Source organism: Charadrius vociferus, unplaced genomic scaffold (assembly GCF_000708025.1).
Source record: "Charadrius vociferus isolate BGI_N301 unplaced genomic scaffold, ASM70802v2 scaffold161, whole genome shotgun sequence".
In the NCBI taxonomy this organism is placed as follows: Eukaryota; Metazoa; Chordata; class Aves; order Charadriiformes; family Charadriidae; genus Charadrius; species Charadrius vociferus.
Genome location: NW_009646928.1, coordinates 6,982,082 through 7,000,031, shown reverse-complemented (window position 1 = coordinate 7,000,031; position 17,950 = coordinate 6,982,082). Strand labels below are relative to the sequence as shown.

Here is a 17,950-nt window from a genome sequence, read left to right as displayed (position 1 = left end):
TGCATTATTAGTAACTGCAAACTTTTCCCTTTTGAGGCCAGGACAGTTAAAAGAAAATTGCAATGGTGGAGATTTGGGTTTTCTGAATACCATCCTATGACCAAGGTTTTTTAGCTGAGATGTTTCAATCACAGACATAAACAAGCAGAGAAGCTGCTTAACTTTTTTTTTAAGCCATCAGTGACCACATTGATCTCAATGACTGCATATCATCCAAATCCTGCAGTGCACCACAATGCAAATTCATGATGATTATAACTGGCCTTCTGCAATTTTCTGGTATGGATATTTGATACGTGTACTCACTTCCTTAAAGCTTCACTTTAAACAGAGACTGTTAACTCTTCCTTGCAGACAGAAGAAAATATTACTGAAATACCGTTTGCTGACTTTGGAAGGAAAGGAGGCAAGATTTAATGTGAACTGTTTGTTTACTTTTCTGTGGGTTTTATATATACCTGGAAGTGTATATGTGTTTGTGTATATAGGGGGAAAAAACAACAGGTAAGTGTGTAATCAAAACTAGCCTTTTGCAGTTTGCAGCAGAGAAATTCTCAACTATGGGTTACCATGTGCTGTGCCTCCCTCAGGGAACCAACAAAGCTCACAGAGATCTGTTTCTTTAATATCTTTGTAGGAAGTGGGGAAGGGAACGCAAGACCCTCGGGTGGCTAAATGTGCATTGGGTTGTAACTCTGAAGTCCGCTTGTGAACTGGTTGCAGTTCTGTTGCAGCATGTGCTAATACAACTGCTGGCTGTTGTGTTCCTGTCTCATATGATCTCTCCTGGATCATTTCCTTGTGCAAAGCTGGCAGAAATGTAGCAACTTTTCTTTTGACTTGTTAGTGGAATTCCACCCCAGCCTGTCAGCACCAAGAAACTGACTTGTTCTTTCTCCTCTAACCTTCCAGGAAGATTAACACATCTTCCTTTGCTTTTCTATTTCTGTTGTGGTTTAACCCCAGCCAGCAACTAGGACCATGCAGCTGCTCGCTCACGTCTCTTCCCTCTCAGTGGGATGGGGAGAAGAATCAGAAAAATCAGGAAAAATCACAAGTTGAGATAAAGACAGTTTAATAGGACAGCAATGGAAGAGAAAATAATAATAATAAAATATACAAAGTGACAAAAGGAGTGATGCACAACACAATTGCTCCCCACCCCACCCCCCTAGTCAACTCCCCTGGTTTATATACTGAGCATGATGTCATATGGTATGGAATATCCCTTTGGCCGGTTTGGGTCAGCTGCCCTGGTTGTGTTTCCTCCAGCTTCTTCAGTGCCCCTTGCCTCCTTGTTGGCAGGCCAGTATGAGAAGCTGAAAAGTCCTTGACTGCTTAGTAACAACTAAAATATTAGTGTATTATCAACATTATTCTCATCCTAAATCTAAAACGCAGCCCTATACGAGCTGCTAGTAAGAAAGTTAACTCTATCCCAGCTGAAACCAGGGCAACTTCTTTGGTATGAGGTTCAGAAGGGTATCTGTTAAATTACCTCAGTTACTGAAAAAAAAAAACCCAAAAAACAAAACAAACCAAAACAACAAACCAAAAAAACCCAAACATATTCTTTGGGCAGCCTTAGCTTAATGATTTGACATAAATGTCTTCTGGAGTCTGGATCAGTGTTAAAAGCAATCGGCTCTTCCAAGACCTCTTTTTCTGTTATGCCAAGACAACTGTTTCTGGGATGCAGTGTGAATCCTCTCAGAGAAGTGAACAGGGTTAAAAACAACATTTTTGTTAGCCTATCAGTTTGCTGCAAGGCTGCACAAATGGCTGTCCTGGCAGTACTGAGAAAGCAGCATCAAGTTGGTAAGCAGCAGCAGCAGCTTCCCCACTGCTCCTTATGTTAACATTGACATTGAAAAAAATGCCTATCAAATCATGGCTACAGATCATTTCACAGATCTCTTTTAAAGCACCGAACTGCAACTGATTGAGTGGCTGCAGTTAGTGGCCAGTATTCTCTGGGAGGAGGACAGCACGACTTTTAACCCCTAAACTGAATGTGAAGCAGCCTTTCTCAACCTGAATTCAGGCAAACCTAAGGCCATTGTGACTTTCCCAGTCACACCAACTGCTCTTGCAGAAATAGACAAGAAAACCATCCATCCTTGCAGACTGCTCTTTGGCTTTGTGCTTAGGTCATCTTAGCCAGGGCAAAATATTCTAAAATAGTAATAAAGGACCATAGTTTCTGTTTCTAACAGCACTTCACATTATTGATTAGCTTTAAATTGTTTAAACAGGTTATTAAAATACTTTGCTCTTCCATGTAATTTTGAGAAACTTGGAGACTTCTTTCAGTGTTACAGATACTTGAGCAAGATGTGGCATGTACCACTTCCAGGGATTAATGATACAAGCAAAAAAAAATAGAAGGATTCTTTGGGTTATTCTTCAATGGTGCTTTGTCTTTCTGTAGGCCATCAATGTAATGTTTCTTTTTACATGTGCTACTATTTCTAAAGTTTATTGGTTTTCTGCCCTTCCCCTCCTTTCTATTTCCTTCTGTAGGAAAGAGACCTACTGGCGTTATCTTTGTAGTCAAAAAGCGGGAGCTGCTGCTGCTGAGTTTGTTCTGTGATCACCTCTTGCTGAGCACCAGGTTAGAAATGCGCGTTTGCTTTATTTGTAAATGCTAAAGTTATCTTAACTAAGGTCTAAAAATTTTGCTCAAGCTGTTTTAAGGTTGACAAAAGCCTTATTTCATAAACGGCATTTATAGCTGAAATAATATTTGGGCACAGTGGATTAACAAAAAATAAAATTAGTTTTAATTTGGATTGCTAACCTAAATTCTTCAGATGTTTATACAGAGTAAACAAATATGTTTAGATCTAAATATACTATAACCTACTAAAACATTTTCAGTTACAAATAAGAAAGTAAAGTATTAGTTGCCAGAACTAACCAGAGTCAAGCTACGGCACTAGTGAAATAATTTGCAGTGCATCTAGAACTCATTTGTGGAGATTTTCTCTCTGTGCTAATGTCTTGAGAATCTGAATATCTTCAGTTCAGTGGCTAGTCTGTGATAGTTAGGTGGGAAATGTTACATCCCTCCAACTCTGTAAGACAATGAGATTTTGTTGTTCCAAAACATGAAAAGTTATGCTGATAAATAATCAGTTTGCATAACTAATTAGTCTAATCCAACTTTAATACAGCAAAATATGCTTCCATAAATGATGTACTATTCTGTTGGGTTAGAAATGGGAATAAATTATGTGAAGAAAATATTAATGATCTAGAAATAACTATTGCTTTTTACTTGCTAAAGGGAAATATAAATAGGTATAAGATTTGTTATTCAATATTATTTCTTAAATGTACATAGGTAATGCACCTCATCAGCTTATGGAAATTGCTGTAGTTGTAGGAAAGCCCAATTTTATGGTTACCAGCCGTAGAGACTTAAAAGAGTTTCTTAAAATAAATGTACAACCATGAGTGATTAAAATCATCATTTTGGTAGTTTAAATCTACTTCTCAGCTACTCTTCAGCCCTCATTAGTGTCATGAAAGATGAATCATTGTGGGTTTCAATGGAGGAGTATCTACCACAGAGGGGTAAAATGAAATGTAGTTGGCGTTAATTTGTACTCGTGACTGTATTATTGGAGCCATTTACCATGTCCTTACATAATAGCTTTAAACAGCAACTTAACCTTTCCATGGATATCCTACAACTTGATTTGGAATTTATTGTAGTTCAGGATAGAAAACTATATATACTCTGTGTGCAGCTTTTGCTTGTAATGAAGAAGCTTGGTTTCAATGACTGTCTGAAAAGAAAAGCATAACCACTGGCCCTTTAATAAACTCCTTTTTATTTCATAAAGTGCCAAGGTAGCTTTAAGAAAGTACTTATTGTTAGTTGAGGCTGCAGTTGTTGGGTTTGCATGTTCTACAGAGTCAAGGTAGTGAGTCAAATGAAGCTAATAGCTTGCTACTGCATTAAACCAGGAAAGTAAAATTAGCAAATCGAGCAAGTGTTATTGATCCATGTGTCTTAGATATTGTTTAAAATGGGTGAAATTCCATACATGATTAAAGTAGGAGTTAGATAATCTTGTCTAGTGGTGGGTTTAAATGCTGCCCCTTTGTGTGTTAACAAGAAGCTTAAAATACTTGTTTTAAACTTAAACTGAAATAAAGTCTGTTGGTATCTAGCCAGTAAAAATATTAGCAAATTTCAGGAGGAATAACCCGATGACATTGACCTTCAACATAAAAACTTTTATTTCTAATATACAGAGCAAATTTATTTTTCATGGTAAGTTCAAAGTTCTTTTGCATAATTAATTTTAAAAGAAGCTTCTTGAATTACTATTGTTAATGTGGTCTGTTGAAATTATGCGTATAATTCTCTAATGTGTAATGTAACGTCGATTTTGAGGATGAATGTATTCTGGAAATAACATTACTTGCTGTTCTCAATTGCTCTTATTTCACGTGAACAGGCTTTGTTGTGTTGTATTAAAACTTCTGCAATTATGATCATAGTTTCTGATGCTTTACTTTGTATCTTCTATTTCACAAATAAAACAAGCCAGTAAAATTTACTCATTACTGTAAGCCTTGGAACTGGCTGGATTTGCTGAAAGCAGCTGTTTAAAAAGTAATACTCAGTATTTTATCACTTAGTTTTGTTGTATAAAACTAAGAAGTTGCAAAAGCCAAGTAAGCAAGATAAAGGTTTGTTATGGCTGAGACAGAACCCTTACTTAGATACCCACAATTAAATAGTAGATTGCCTTTCAACAATAGAAAGTGAATAAACTGCAGACAAATAAACATCAGTGCAATATTTTTTAGTTGGGCACCTTAACAATTCTTATTCCTATAGATCACTCATGTGAAAGTTGCAAGATAGAAAAGCTTCTTTTTTTTTTTTTAAGTAACAAGTTAGTTACATTGATTGGAATAATCTTGCACTAAAGCAATGGCACATGCAACCCTGGAAATGTATTAAATGACTGTACTGTCACTAGTGTTCTAACTATATACACATTAAATGTTTACTTTACAGTATTTCTTTTAGTATAATGAGTTCATTAAAAAAAAGCTTTTGATGCTAATTCAGAGATCCATAATCTGCTCAGTGTCTTTCACATGTAGTTTTGATGATAACTGACAAGCTGTAAGTTAATTAGCGCAGAACTTACTAATGAGGATGCTAAAATCCTTACTTTCACATTTTTATTGATGCTTTCTGAGCAAATTGGAGTAAACTTGATTGTATATCTAATAAGTTTTAGGCACTTCCTGGATGTAGGTGCTGTTCTTAAGCAACAAAAATCCCCCAATTAACTGAATGATAGGAAAGTTTTGAAAAGTTTGACAAGAGTGCTTGTCTTCAGAACTGGGGATAACCCAAAACCAAAGCAATAAAACAAGGTCTGTTAATTAGCATGGAAGACAGCTTCTTGAATTAATATGTGGTGTTAATTAACAGGAAGTCTGATGTTGTGTTGTAATTACCACCAATATTTTTGACATACTGAGTGACTGAAGGTGAATTATATAGATAGCAATTTAGTAAACACTTCAGAGCTTGGGAACATTTTCCCTTTGTTTCTGTTTTCTAGAAATATGGATAGACTTCTGCGACTTGGAGGAGGTATGCCTGGGCTGGGACAGGTTAGTATATAGCTTGTCAATGTCTTCTCTTTAATGTTAATAAATTCTGGAATAATTTAAAAACAGCATCAAAAAACAGAGTTCATTGTAATAGCTGCTGACTACAGAGATACTATACAAGTGTATGCAAACCATTGTTACAGCCTGACTGGATTTTTTTGTCAGTATGAACTTTTATGTTGGCACTGAGTTTACAGAATGTTTATAAACCTTTCATTTGGTGTCTGAACACTTCAAAGTTTGGATTGAAAAGCATTGGAAACACAGAATAAAATTTAAAAATTAATTTCCAATAATATGGATTTTCAGAACATGAAGGTTGCTCTAAATGGGTGAGCATACCCACTTACTCCTTCATAAATGATGTATTTTGGTCCTTGGATCATGCTGTGATGGGCATTAAAAGATACTGAAGTATATGTAAATTTCAGGAGGTAATTTGAGTTGAATTTATCACTTGCAGGTAGTTGTAGCCACCTCTGCGTGTGTTTTATTGTGTCTTGTCTTGTATGCTTTGTCCTCACCTCTGTAACTCTGCTCAAAGCAAAAAGGCCTCCCTGGCACCTCTGCTGTTCCAGTGGGAGACCTACGCACGTTGTATGGCTTCTCCTACCACTAAAGCAAGTCCTAGTGCTTTTTTCCTTGGCCAACTGGTGTGGCCAGCAGTCTTCAAAAATAAAACCAAGCTGATCCTATTACTTTGTACTGACTACTGTGGATACAGGGGAAAAAAAATAATTTGCAACAACTTTGTCTGCAGCTTGTAGGAAGAATGATTTCCTTAAGGAAAGGGCTCCAGTGTAATTTCCTTTGTAGTCTTGGCTGGGCGAGGTAGCTGGTCTTTCTCTGCTTTCCTCATCTGCCTCCAGGGCTCTGTTCTAAATCAGGAATCCAGGCTCTTCTTCTGGAGGAATCAGTTCTGTTTGCCTTAGGCTTCATGATGTGTGTGTGTTTGCTTCTGGGATGACTGAAATTGCTCAGCGCACAGCTTCTTTTGGTTGTGTGTAGTGCGTTTGTGCCCAGTGTAACTGGGAAAGGAGTGGTTTAATAGTGAAGCATTTGGTGAAATACTGTAAGCTGATTTACAGCCTCTTGGTGTTTTTGCCAAATAAGCTGTAACTTTTGGTGCATAATTTTTTTCCTTTTTATAGCTAAAATTCTATTCACGCTCTCTTACTGAATCTTCAAGCAGCCCTTAGTTATTTTTAGTTTCACTTTCTTAAACAGTTATTTCTCTTGTTCTTCTGAGCTGCCAGCCTGCTTCATGACTCTTCATTTTTTTTTAACATCTGTGCAGTCTAATCACTCAAGCTTTCACTTCTTAGTCCTCTCTGAACTTGACGCATATCAAAGCTGTTTTTCAAATTTACAGTTAACTCTCTCTGCTGCTTTCTGAATTTCTCAGCTTTAACTTAAAGCTTGCTAGGAAATTGTGGCAGACAATAGAACATAACATTCAGAAGCAGCTCGCTGAACTCCTCTGACAGCTTTGGCCTGCAAAGCTGCTCTGTGTTTGTTTAAATATGGAATTGTCTCTTAAATGAATTGATGAATATGTGTTGGATTAAAAAAAGAAAAGCAGAAAACTGAATTGCTCTTTATACAAGTTGCTGCTTGCACTGGATATCTTGACTACTTTTGTAGTCTTTTGGTTTATTGAATCAGCAGGGAGGCTTTTCAAAAAGAATAATTTTATATCCTTAAAATATGGTGTTTCAATAGACCTTCAAAGCTCACTTCTTTTCTGAATGTTGCTTGATTGATAATTGAAATTGAGAGATAATCCAGAGTGAATCAGATGGCTTTGAGGTAGAAGAGAGAAATTGGGTATTTCTTGGACATACTTTGTCCTGCTAGAAAGTAAACAAAGTTATTACTGTTCATTTATACTAGACTGCTTTAAACAACTGTACAAAGCTTTCTGTTTTTCTTGTTGCTGTGTTACAGTTGTTCGGTCTTTGGAGGTTTTGCTTTTAAGGTTGAACATAGTAAAAAGACTTGACAGTCATTCTTGCTAACACAAGAGTCATCTGTGTGTATAGTTGCATAGAAAACGAGAAGCATTTTCAAAGTGATTTTATATCACAGTTTACTTTTTTTCCCTTGTAGCTAGGGTTTTGCTTAGAAAGAGGACTGCATCTCGTGAGGTTTGCTAACAGTTGGTTTGATTTGCTTTGTAATTAATGTTCAAGTAACTACGAATGCTTGGTCAGCACAGTTCCTATTTGATCGCTGCCAAGGAATTCTTTCTCATTGACTTGTCTTAGCTTCTTCAACAGCAGTTACTTGGCTTTTTCCCCTTAGTAAAACCACCTTTACTGTTTATTATCTAGTTTAGGTTTTCATTTGTTTGTTTTTCTTCATTTCCCAACTGAAATAGGCTGTCCCAAGTGCTGTTTGGATTCATGCTTTTACAACTTTCTTTTTAAGTCTTTTGGTGTCTTGTATTCCACTTGAAAAGTGCTCTCAGTGAATTCATGGTTCTCTTTTCTTACTACTTACTCCTTCAGTGTGCTATTGAGCGGCTGATTGGCTTTCAATGTTGAAGAGGTGGTCGGTGCTCAATTCCGTTGACCCTAAGCCTGTCTTCATGTGGCTAATAAACAAATATTTAAGGAAGTGACCTTAAAGTGATATTTCAACAACAAACTTTCCCTCCAGTGACTTGTGGCTTAGAAATTTTGAGCCATTTCCTCTCTTTTAGTCTTAGGGGGACAAAAGACTATCTTCATAGGGCAGCAGGTGGACAAGAGATGAGGGAAGAGACTAAGCCATCACATAAGCCATCCACAGTATTTTCTGGCAGTGAAATTCATCATAAACTTTGTGTTCTTTGTATGGGAAGGTACCTGTGTTTAGTTTTGAACTTGATACCATAACTAAGACCTTCTTTGCAGCACTGCTTCACGCAGAAATTGTCTTACATGCCTGATATTGTAGGCATTTGAATTTCTGCTCTCATGATACACGCATAAGAAGAATGAGTGATTGAAGCTTTTTACAAAAGATGTGGGGGAACAGTTAAAGTTTGAAAGTGTTGTGATGTCCCAGACAAAATGCTTATTACTTTAATTGCTCTTCTGTAGTTCATGGAATTTCATATTTTGGCAATGGCCTTGTTTTCCTTCTCCTGTATGGTTTCCTCTCTTCCTCCTACTGCCCCTTGTCATGTTGGGGTTTTTTAAGTTATTGTCTTCCCTTTCCTGGTTCATTCTTTTCCCTCTCTCCCTGTTCATCCCCCAGGAATACTGCCTACCACAGAATTTCATTAGTGATTTAATACTTCACTGTGCATTGTACACTTGCTGCAGACAAATTAACAGGCTTTGTGGGGTACGTAAAAGCATTCTACTTATGTAGCAGGCAGGAATTTGGAGCAACACTCCTCTTCATTTTGTTTGCGGAACTATTGTTTGCAAGTGAAATCAGTTCCACATATGCCTGTATTAGGCAATTCTACTGGATACCATTTAAGAGCGTAAGCAAATTAAGTGTGTTTTTAGCAGACCTCTCTCTCCCTAATGCATTCAGAACAATCATCTATGCTATACAAGTTCCTGTCCATGCTTAACACATCCTGTCTGTTTTTCTGAATCCAGATGTGTTAGGAAGCAGTGAAATAATGACACTTTTAAATGCTGTTGAAATAATTTTTCATTACTTGATGGATTTTTGAAAATATTCATTTGCATTGTTCTGTTGGTGCAGACAACTGATCTAGTGCAATAAATGGAAAATAAAACTGATTCTGTATTTCTGAATTAACATATTTGATGGCAGAGGGAAAGGGAAAAAATCCAAATGGGAAGGGAGGGAGAGACAGAGAAGTGACCTGTGTCTTATAAGGAGTGTTTACACCTTGACTTGGAATATAGAAAATAGAAGTGTAGATAGCTATTTTATTTGAATAATGGACTTGCCAATTAGCCATCAAGTGCTTCCATCTGTGAAATAGTTGATCAGATGGGTTATCTGGGATGTTTCCAGATTAGGGCATTGTAAATGGCACTTGAAAACTGTCACTTTGATTATGAGGTTTCAAGTATTGTACTGCTTGATGCTGTGGAACCTTTTTGCCTCATATTATCATGTTTTTTTAGAACATGCTGATCCCATTTAGTAAATCTATGGCACCGTGGGAACTTGGGAGACCTGCCACTGATCTAAAGTTCTGTTTCATCTGCTGATCTAGCCAGGATGGTTATTAGAAAAGAGCACTACTGGCTCAGTATTTTGCGGGGCTTCAGAATAAGAGTTGGTAATCTGGCAGGCAGAGGAGGGTCAGGCTCAGTGTAGATCATTCTCAATTAACAATTAAATGCAAGTTTCCTTGAGTTAGTTCATTAAGCTGATGTGTCTCCTGAAGTAAATGATGTGTTCTAGCTCGCTAATCTGCATCCTAAGATTCCCTATGCAAAAAAACCAAACCAAACCAATAAAATGCTTCTCAACAACAAAAAAATCTCAAAATCAAAACATCCAAACAAACACCTCCATCCCTCCAGCCCCCCAAAAACCTCAGACCCCAAAAACCCAGGAAAAACCCCAACACCTTAATATCTTACTGAAAATTGTTTTGATTAATTGATTCTTGAAACAGGTTGGGGTTTAGTTTGAAAGGTGCAAATGTGTTGTCTTTAATGTAATGAAGTGCTTTTTCTTTTGGAAAGCTGTAGTGTTTTGCTATCTCAGTATCTGTTGCACCTGCATGACTTTTTCCTTCCTGTGTCTCCTGGGTTTATATGCTTTATGTGGTTTGAATTGTGGTGATACACTATTGTCTGCTTCTCACAAGTATTTGAAGCTTCAAATATTCCTTTTGAGAATATTCCGCCAGGGGAATAAATCTGAATTATTGCTCTTAAAATTGTGCATCATTTCTGTGCCATTGCTTCTGAGACATTTTCCAGCAAAGTTCTCAAGTGCTAAGAGTGTTAGTATTTCTAGAATTCCAATATACCTCCCAGTAATAAGATGGTGTACAATTTAGGTGGGTTATTCCAGTTCTACTTTTTTTTCCCCGGAAGGTATCAACCCATTTAAAGGGCAGAAAAACTTCCTCGGTGACAAACACATTTCATCCATTAAAAACATCCAACATCAAGTCCCATAAAAAGTTCAAAAGATTTAATTGATTGCCTGTGTTATCTATCTCCTGTAGAAAGTCTCAGCATCCATTTATGTATCCAAAATACATGATTTTGTTATACGGAGGGGTAAAAAACCACCTTAGCTACAGTAAACTGGGCTGTTTTACTTTCATTGACTGGGATGAGTATTTTACTGTATTTGTTGGTGTTTTAATAGAGGGCTGTTCGACCGAAATCTTCATATAAAATTCAGTGTAGTGGTGTGGCCTGGGTTTGCTTACACTGGAGATGATGACAGCTCCATGGGTAGTGTAGGCTTATTTGAAAGTTGTTGTGGATTGCTAAAGGCTGGGTATATTTTTTTTCTACATTTGAAACACAGTTGAGTGAGTCTAACGTGATTTATAGCTAGAAGTGCTAATGGGAGAGAGAAACATGCTAGAATTTGGTTTAGAAACAGTCCTACGATTGTACTTACAACACAGTGTGTACTTTGTTATAAAAGCTGCCTTTAAGTATGATGGGCTGCACGATCACAAACAAACAAAACTAAAAATAACAAAGCTGGTGGGTTGTGCCTGAGCATTATCAGTTTCCTCTGTTCTACTATTTTCCTATAAACTCTGGAGACCATTTTTAGCTGCCTCCTCTTGGCTTCAGATCTTAAACTTCCGTATTTCTAATAATTAGGCAATTAGCTTCTCTCTCCTCAATTTAATTGCCAGTGTAGTCCAGCCGACTTTCCCCAGAAGAGACAAAGAGGCTTGGACAAGGAAATGAGTGTAGCCATAATGAGAAAGAACAGGGGGAAAGACTAAACAAGAACAAGCGTCTTTGCCTTTTGCATTACACCTGTTCACTTGAAACGTTGCTTTCTGTAAGCAGGAAACAGCCTTCTTACAGTGATCGATTTAATTATTTCTCTTAGAAATTGTTTCTTCTTTCTGAGATCCCATGCCATCGAATATTAAGTTGGAATGCTACTATATAGCATCTTTGAACAAGGGCTTCTGTTTTCTTCCTGTGGTGTAGAAGAATCCCCTTCAGATTTTCCTGGGAATTTGAAGTGGTGTTCTTCTATTAATAGTGGTGTGGGTTTTTTTGGTTTGTTTTTAAAAAGTGTTACAAACAACTAACCTTCCTGCATTATTGCCACTGGGTATCCCAGTTCACCTGCGTGTGTCCTGAGGGCAACAGAGAGCCTGTGGGCTTATAGAACCCAGTGCATTCTTTTACATATTGACTAAATCCCTTTTAACTGCTCTGCTTCACAAAGTGTACTTTAGGGTGACTTCAGGCAGCACCCGCTGAGGTCTACCTTGCTTTCTTAGCAGAACTGTGTCTAGAATGAAGTAATTAAAAGTCTGCATTAGAGCAAGACTTGTGGAGGCAGACAAAATGTACAAATGCTGCCTCGTTATCTGCCTTGAGGCTCTTATTTCTAAATCCCAATACCTTCTGTAATGGTGATAGGAACAGATAACAGGTTAGTCCTGGTTTTATTCTAGAGTGAAACTGACCTTTGTATTTTCTGGCTTTTCTTTTCTCCCAGCAGCTTGAGGTTGGGGAAAATAGTAGTTCTTTTCAAAAACGTGTACAATGTTACTGAGGATTTTTGTGTCCCTTATCTTATGGTTTTTCGTTAACCATAACTTTGTCATAGAATGGTTTGGGTTGGAAAGGACCTTTAAAGGTCATCTAGTCAAAACAGTCCTTAAGCTTGATAATAAGGAATATTAACTGCAGTGATGCAACATACCTCCCCTTGCTTTTTGCGTGTCTCAATGAACTTGTAGACTGTATGGGGTAAAGAGAGAGGAAACACTAGAACCAGGAAAGATTATGCTTAAGCAGCCATTTCGTGCAACAGTTGTGTTGGGAACATTGCAGAAAGTCTGTCTACTGCAAATTGCATCAAGGTGATATATGTAAATAACTTTATATCATTAATATATGTTAATATGGGGTAATAAATATTTCTTAAAAAATTAGACTAAGTAGAATGACTTTCTGTAAGGTACACTTTGATAAAATTAAGCTTATCTGACCTCAAATAAATTCAACTAGCATCATTTGATGCCAAATCCTGCCAAATTTGATGCCAAAATTTTTCTTAGTAAGCTTTAAGCCTCAGCCTTCAAGAATATTTTCAATGGTGCTATTGGAAAATAGGAGTGCTGTTTTTGTAAAAGACCTTTTAAACTTTTTTTGGCAATTTTGGCGAATTAGATGAGCAAAACACCAAAACATTACATTCTATAGGTATATGGGAAATCCTGCATGTGCCTGTGTTGGTGGATTACTATACCTCTTCCATGAAACTGTTAGAGGTACAAGAGAGATTACTGATAGATGGATAGGATAGAAACATGAGCTAAACTTTGGCTTCTTCTCTTTCTTTTTTGCTTTCTTTAACGAAAATTCTGGCCAGGCTCTCTGTGGTGTGTCCCCGTGAACTAGAGATTTTTTTTTGTTTGTTTGAAGTTCTGCTTAATTTAAAAAACCAAAACCCAGATAAACAAAACAGAAAAAGTAGGTAGTAAAGTTTTGGCTCTGCACAGAAGACGTGTTTGCAAACTGGTGATTCCAGCCCATTTAACCAACTGCTCAGAGCTATACAAAGTTCTGTGTTCTGTAATTTTGCTTTTTGAAAAGGAGAGGAGATGGGAGATGTTACATATTTTATGTCCATCTATATTGCTGTTTATGGAGTTCTGTTGTAAATGTGAACCTGGATAAACTTTTTTTAGGAGACAGGGTTTTGTAAAACATACTGAGGCTTTTTTTTTTTATCTAGCCAGTTAAGTTTTTTTGGCAGATATTTTTAATTTAAAGTAGCAATTGATGCCATAATATTTCCCTAGTATCTCCACTCCATTTTGGAGGCTATGAAACTGTCTATGAGACTAAACATATTACTACAATTTTTATTTCATCTGACATATGGTGTAACAAGACAATGTGATCCTTTCAGAAATCTAGGCTGTTTGTTGAGACTTATGGTATTTTGTGGTCTGTTATGTATGCTTGATTATAATTGGTATAAAAATGGGCCTAAACATACAAACTGTTTAGACATAATGCTAGCTTCAAAATATAATCCTGTTGATGTGGAACTAACTGTAAAATTGTGTGTGTGCTAGCTTGAAAACTGCAATAAAATTTCAAATTGCTACTAATTAGTGTGTGATTCACAGTGCAAAGTAATATATTTTTCCCTTTTTATGAACTCTGATTTTTTTCAATTTTTTTTTTGAACCGGATCACTTTCTCTGTCAGGACTGATCATGTTAACTTCCTATACTGCAGAAAATGCAATACATGGCTTCTGGTGCTTGTCATGACAATGTTGCTGGAACCATTGAGATCTGGGAATATGGCTTACTCCCTTCACCCCTTCCACTGATGGAATACAAGTTGGTATTTTCTGTAAGCGTATTCTCTCAGTACAGGAAAATTTTTTCCAAAATCACAATTTTGTTTGGATTTGTAGGCTTAGCAATGTGTAAAAAGCACTATGCTGATCTCGGAAATCTTTTATTCTTTGTCACTATATCATCAGGTTATACCACTTACTGACAAGGGGCAAGTAGAGAAGAGCAGTGGTACTCTGGTGAACTTTTAAGGTCTTTTTGTTATCACTAATACCTATGCCTCCTCTGCACGCTTGCTCGAGTTTGTGTCCTCTCTGCAGGTAGTATTCCATAATGTTTTTTTCCCCTCGTACAAAGCTATATGCCCACCATTGGGTTTATCTCCACAAAATGGTAGTTTTGAGCTCACTTTAAGGGCCTGATCTTTCCACACATCCTTTAATATGATAAATTGTTATTTTACAATTATTGTCGTTGCAATTATACCCCAGTTGCCCTTCTCCCCCCCCCCCCCCCAATAAATGTCATGATTATCTGAAACACTTGGTTTGGAGGAGGTAGAGAAGGGAAGGGAAGTGGGGGAGGTGAATAGTTTTTAAATTCAAAAGTAACGTAAGTTTTTTCTATCTTGTTTTTTAGTTAATCTTTCTCAATTGTCTTTAGATATAACAGCTGAAAATATGTACTGAAAGGGTTAAGTCGGCATGAAAGAATTCATTTCCACTTTAATGACCTAGCCTTGCTGGGTTAGGACGATGGGGAACATGCTTCTGACTTGTACTCCTATTGCCAATTAACACCTCCTATAACAGGTTGCCTCAGCTAGTCATTGAAGCAGAGGCAGTAGAAATAGTTTACATGCAGCTTGTTTTTCACACTAGTTGTTTAATACTCACAAAATTAAACTATTAAAAGGTTCTTTCTTAGCTTACTGGGAAAGAAATAAATGCTATAGCGGTCAGTGTTCGCTTCTGTGTCCTATGTTCACATTTAAACTGTTCCAATTGCAAAAATAAAAAAAAAAGTAGTAATGATTGTAGCAGCTCTTATATTTTACACTAAAATATGTTGTTTCATGCAATAAAGCCAAGATTTGCTCTACAGCGCTTTAGTTCACTGCCTTTTTTATTACCGTTCCCCTTGCAAAACTGAGTTTCTTTGTTAAAACAGCTATGATGTATTTTAAAATCATCTTTTGTACCATTGGCGTGCCACCAGAGCAGTGTGTAGGATCCATTTAAACAATAGACAGTGCCTCAATGTGTGGAATATTTCTCGGTTGCTTGTGTAATTAATCAAGTCCGCTTTCTGTACCTATTTGAATAAATGTAAAATAGTACAAATAAAGAGCAGTGCTCTAAAATGACACTTTAGTTCACATTTAATCAGCAGGTATTTTAATAACATAATAAAATTGGCTAAATAATTGATACCAGTTCACACTAAGAGAAAGGTGGAGTAATATACCTAAAAGTGTTAACAAATTTGCTAAAAGGCCTGAGTAGCTAACACTTCAAGGCGTTAGTTTTTATCCTGTTAGAATGGCAAATGCCTTTAACACTTCATCAACAAGGGCTGCCCAAGTAAAGGGCTGCTTTTTATATTGGATCATCTTTTCAACGGTTTGAAACAAAAATAGTATCATGCATAATTTAATATTGCAATGTAATCTTCTGTTCATAACTTGAACGTGATTTTTTTTTTTCCATTGCAAGTACTACTGAAAAAAAAATAAGCAAAAATAACATTTGTTTTAATAGTGGTAACTTAATTTTATCAATTATTATTGAAATTGGGATTCTAATATTCTAAACAAAATCAGAGTTTGGTTGGGTTTTACGAGATGGCTGGCCATCAAGCAGCTCATTTCACTGACTGACAGCATGTATAGTTGCTTCAGAAGAAACATCCATTTTCAGTAAGTAGCACAATAATGGTATTTTTTAGAACAGTTTTTGGATTTTAATAATTACTGTATCCAGCTTATACAGGAATCCCTGGGAAAAAGAATGTTCATTATTCCTTGCAGTTTCCAAATTCATTTCTTCTCCGGTTCCCCAAGAAGTTATCCAATAAATCTGTAGGCAGGCAGCATGACAACAATATTCGTTGTTTTGCAGTGAGATGGACAGTCTTACAAAACTCTGTGCAGTGGGAGAACTGTCTGACCTTCTTTGAATACCATAATGTAACCAAAAGTACCAGCAGATCTTTTGCGTTGCAAATACAAATGCTTTCTTGTTTGTGTTTCTGACACCAGTTAATTTAATTTGGTACTCTGCTTCATAAGGATGGTGCTCCTTTGTTAAAGTTGGCAGGCAGTGAAGTTTATGAACAGTGATAATAGCACATGCTGTGGAGGGTCAGTGTAAAATACTTTGCCTCCATGTAGAGATTGGCTAATAAAGTCTTTCTTCCTCTTTGCTTCATGAAAGAAATGCATGAACTTCTGTGGAAGACTAGCAGAAACAGGCCAAAGAAATCTCAAAACATGTAACCCGTAGCTAGCTCCCACATACTGTGTAACTCACACACAGAAGCTGCGGCTGTCGCTCCAAGGCTCTCTTAGGTTATCAGCCATTTATGGAAAAGGATGTGGTCTGAGATGGAAGTAGATTGGTTCCAGTTTCCAAATGTCTATTTTTTTTAAATGGCATCACCTAAAGCCAAGTAAACTCCTTCAAAGACCCAAGATCTATTCTGTTGGAACTTTAAAAGTTTTAAGTTAAGAATTTGAACTTTGGGTTTATAATTTTCTGTAGAAAGACAAGTGTACAGCTATAGTATGTTATGTACCAATTTTTCTTTGGTAGAAAAGTAATGTGAAATTAAATCTGTGGTGAAGGTAGATTCTGGACAGGTTTTGACCTATGGATCCTTTCCTCCTCAAAATTCTAGCATTGGTACATCAGAATAATTTCAGAACTCTATTGAGCAGTTCATTCTAACCTATATTCAAAACAAAGGAATATTGACATGAAAATTAATACACATAATTGGTACAGTGCAATGAGTTGTTTCCTTTTCTCGTAATATAGTTAGTAATTGTAATCTATAAGGAGAACAGAGCTGACTGAAAAGGAGATAGTGAGGTCTTCACAAAAGAAGTGTCTGTGACCAAGGAAATACTTGGTATGTGCTGTATTTTCTAGGACGACTGCGAATTAGTAAACCTACGTTATATTTGTATTGTATACTACAATAGCTAATTTTTAAGTATTTGGGTAAATTGGTTGAACTGTGTGAGAAGAGTGGAAGCTAATCTTCAATATTTTTGCTATCTTGGGCATGTGCTTAAAGTGAAATAGTGAAGTTTGCAGTTGATATCTCCCAGCACTTAGTGTAATCACTTTTATATCTATTTAAACTCACATTTAGTGTGCAACATCATTCACAGTGAAGACTATGGCTCAAAAAAGAAAACATGCTAAGCAAGTTGATTTACACCAACGTAGCATTTCTTTATGAATTAGCAATATTTCCTGTGCTGAGAATGAGTTGTTGGCTATGGGTGCTGGCAGCTGGAGAGAGAACTTTAATGCCTAAAGGATTGATAAAGTATAATCCCTCTTCTCACCAAGGGAAACAAGCATTTGAAAGCTCCAAGAAGTATAGAAATAATCAAAGAAGGAAAGAATAGGAATGGGCACCTTTCACTTAAACTAAAGGTAATCTAGTTGCCTTGTTACAGAGACAAAATGTAATAATGTTTGTCTCCTCCCTATAGCGTTGAATCTACTGACTGATTTTAAAATAGGAAAAGTTATGAAGAATAATTAAACTCTTAGAAGTTGTGAACACAGTTGCCTACACAGGGGACAGAGATGTGATTAA

General features: G+C 36.7%; 1 protein-coding gene across 1 annotated transcript in view; it reads left to right on the top strand.

The window, feature by feature from the left end:
* The first annotated feature begins 357 nt into the window (after positions 1-357).
* Positions 358-17,950, top strand: part of PSMD14 (proteasome (prosome, macropain) 26S subunit, non-ATPase, 14) — a 45,357-nt gene continuing 27,764 nt past the window's right edge. Inside the window, exons 1-3 of the mRNA XM_009894619.1 lie at positions 358-406; positions 2,524-2,614; positions 5,601-5,652. Coding sequence (XP_009892921.1) covers positions 5,605-5,652 — 48 coding nt within the window. The 5' untranslated portion in view covers positions 358-406; positions 2,524-2,614; positions 5,601-5,604. The remainder of the gene's footprint in view (positions 407-2,523; positions 2,615-5,600; positions 5,653-17,950) is intronic.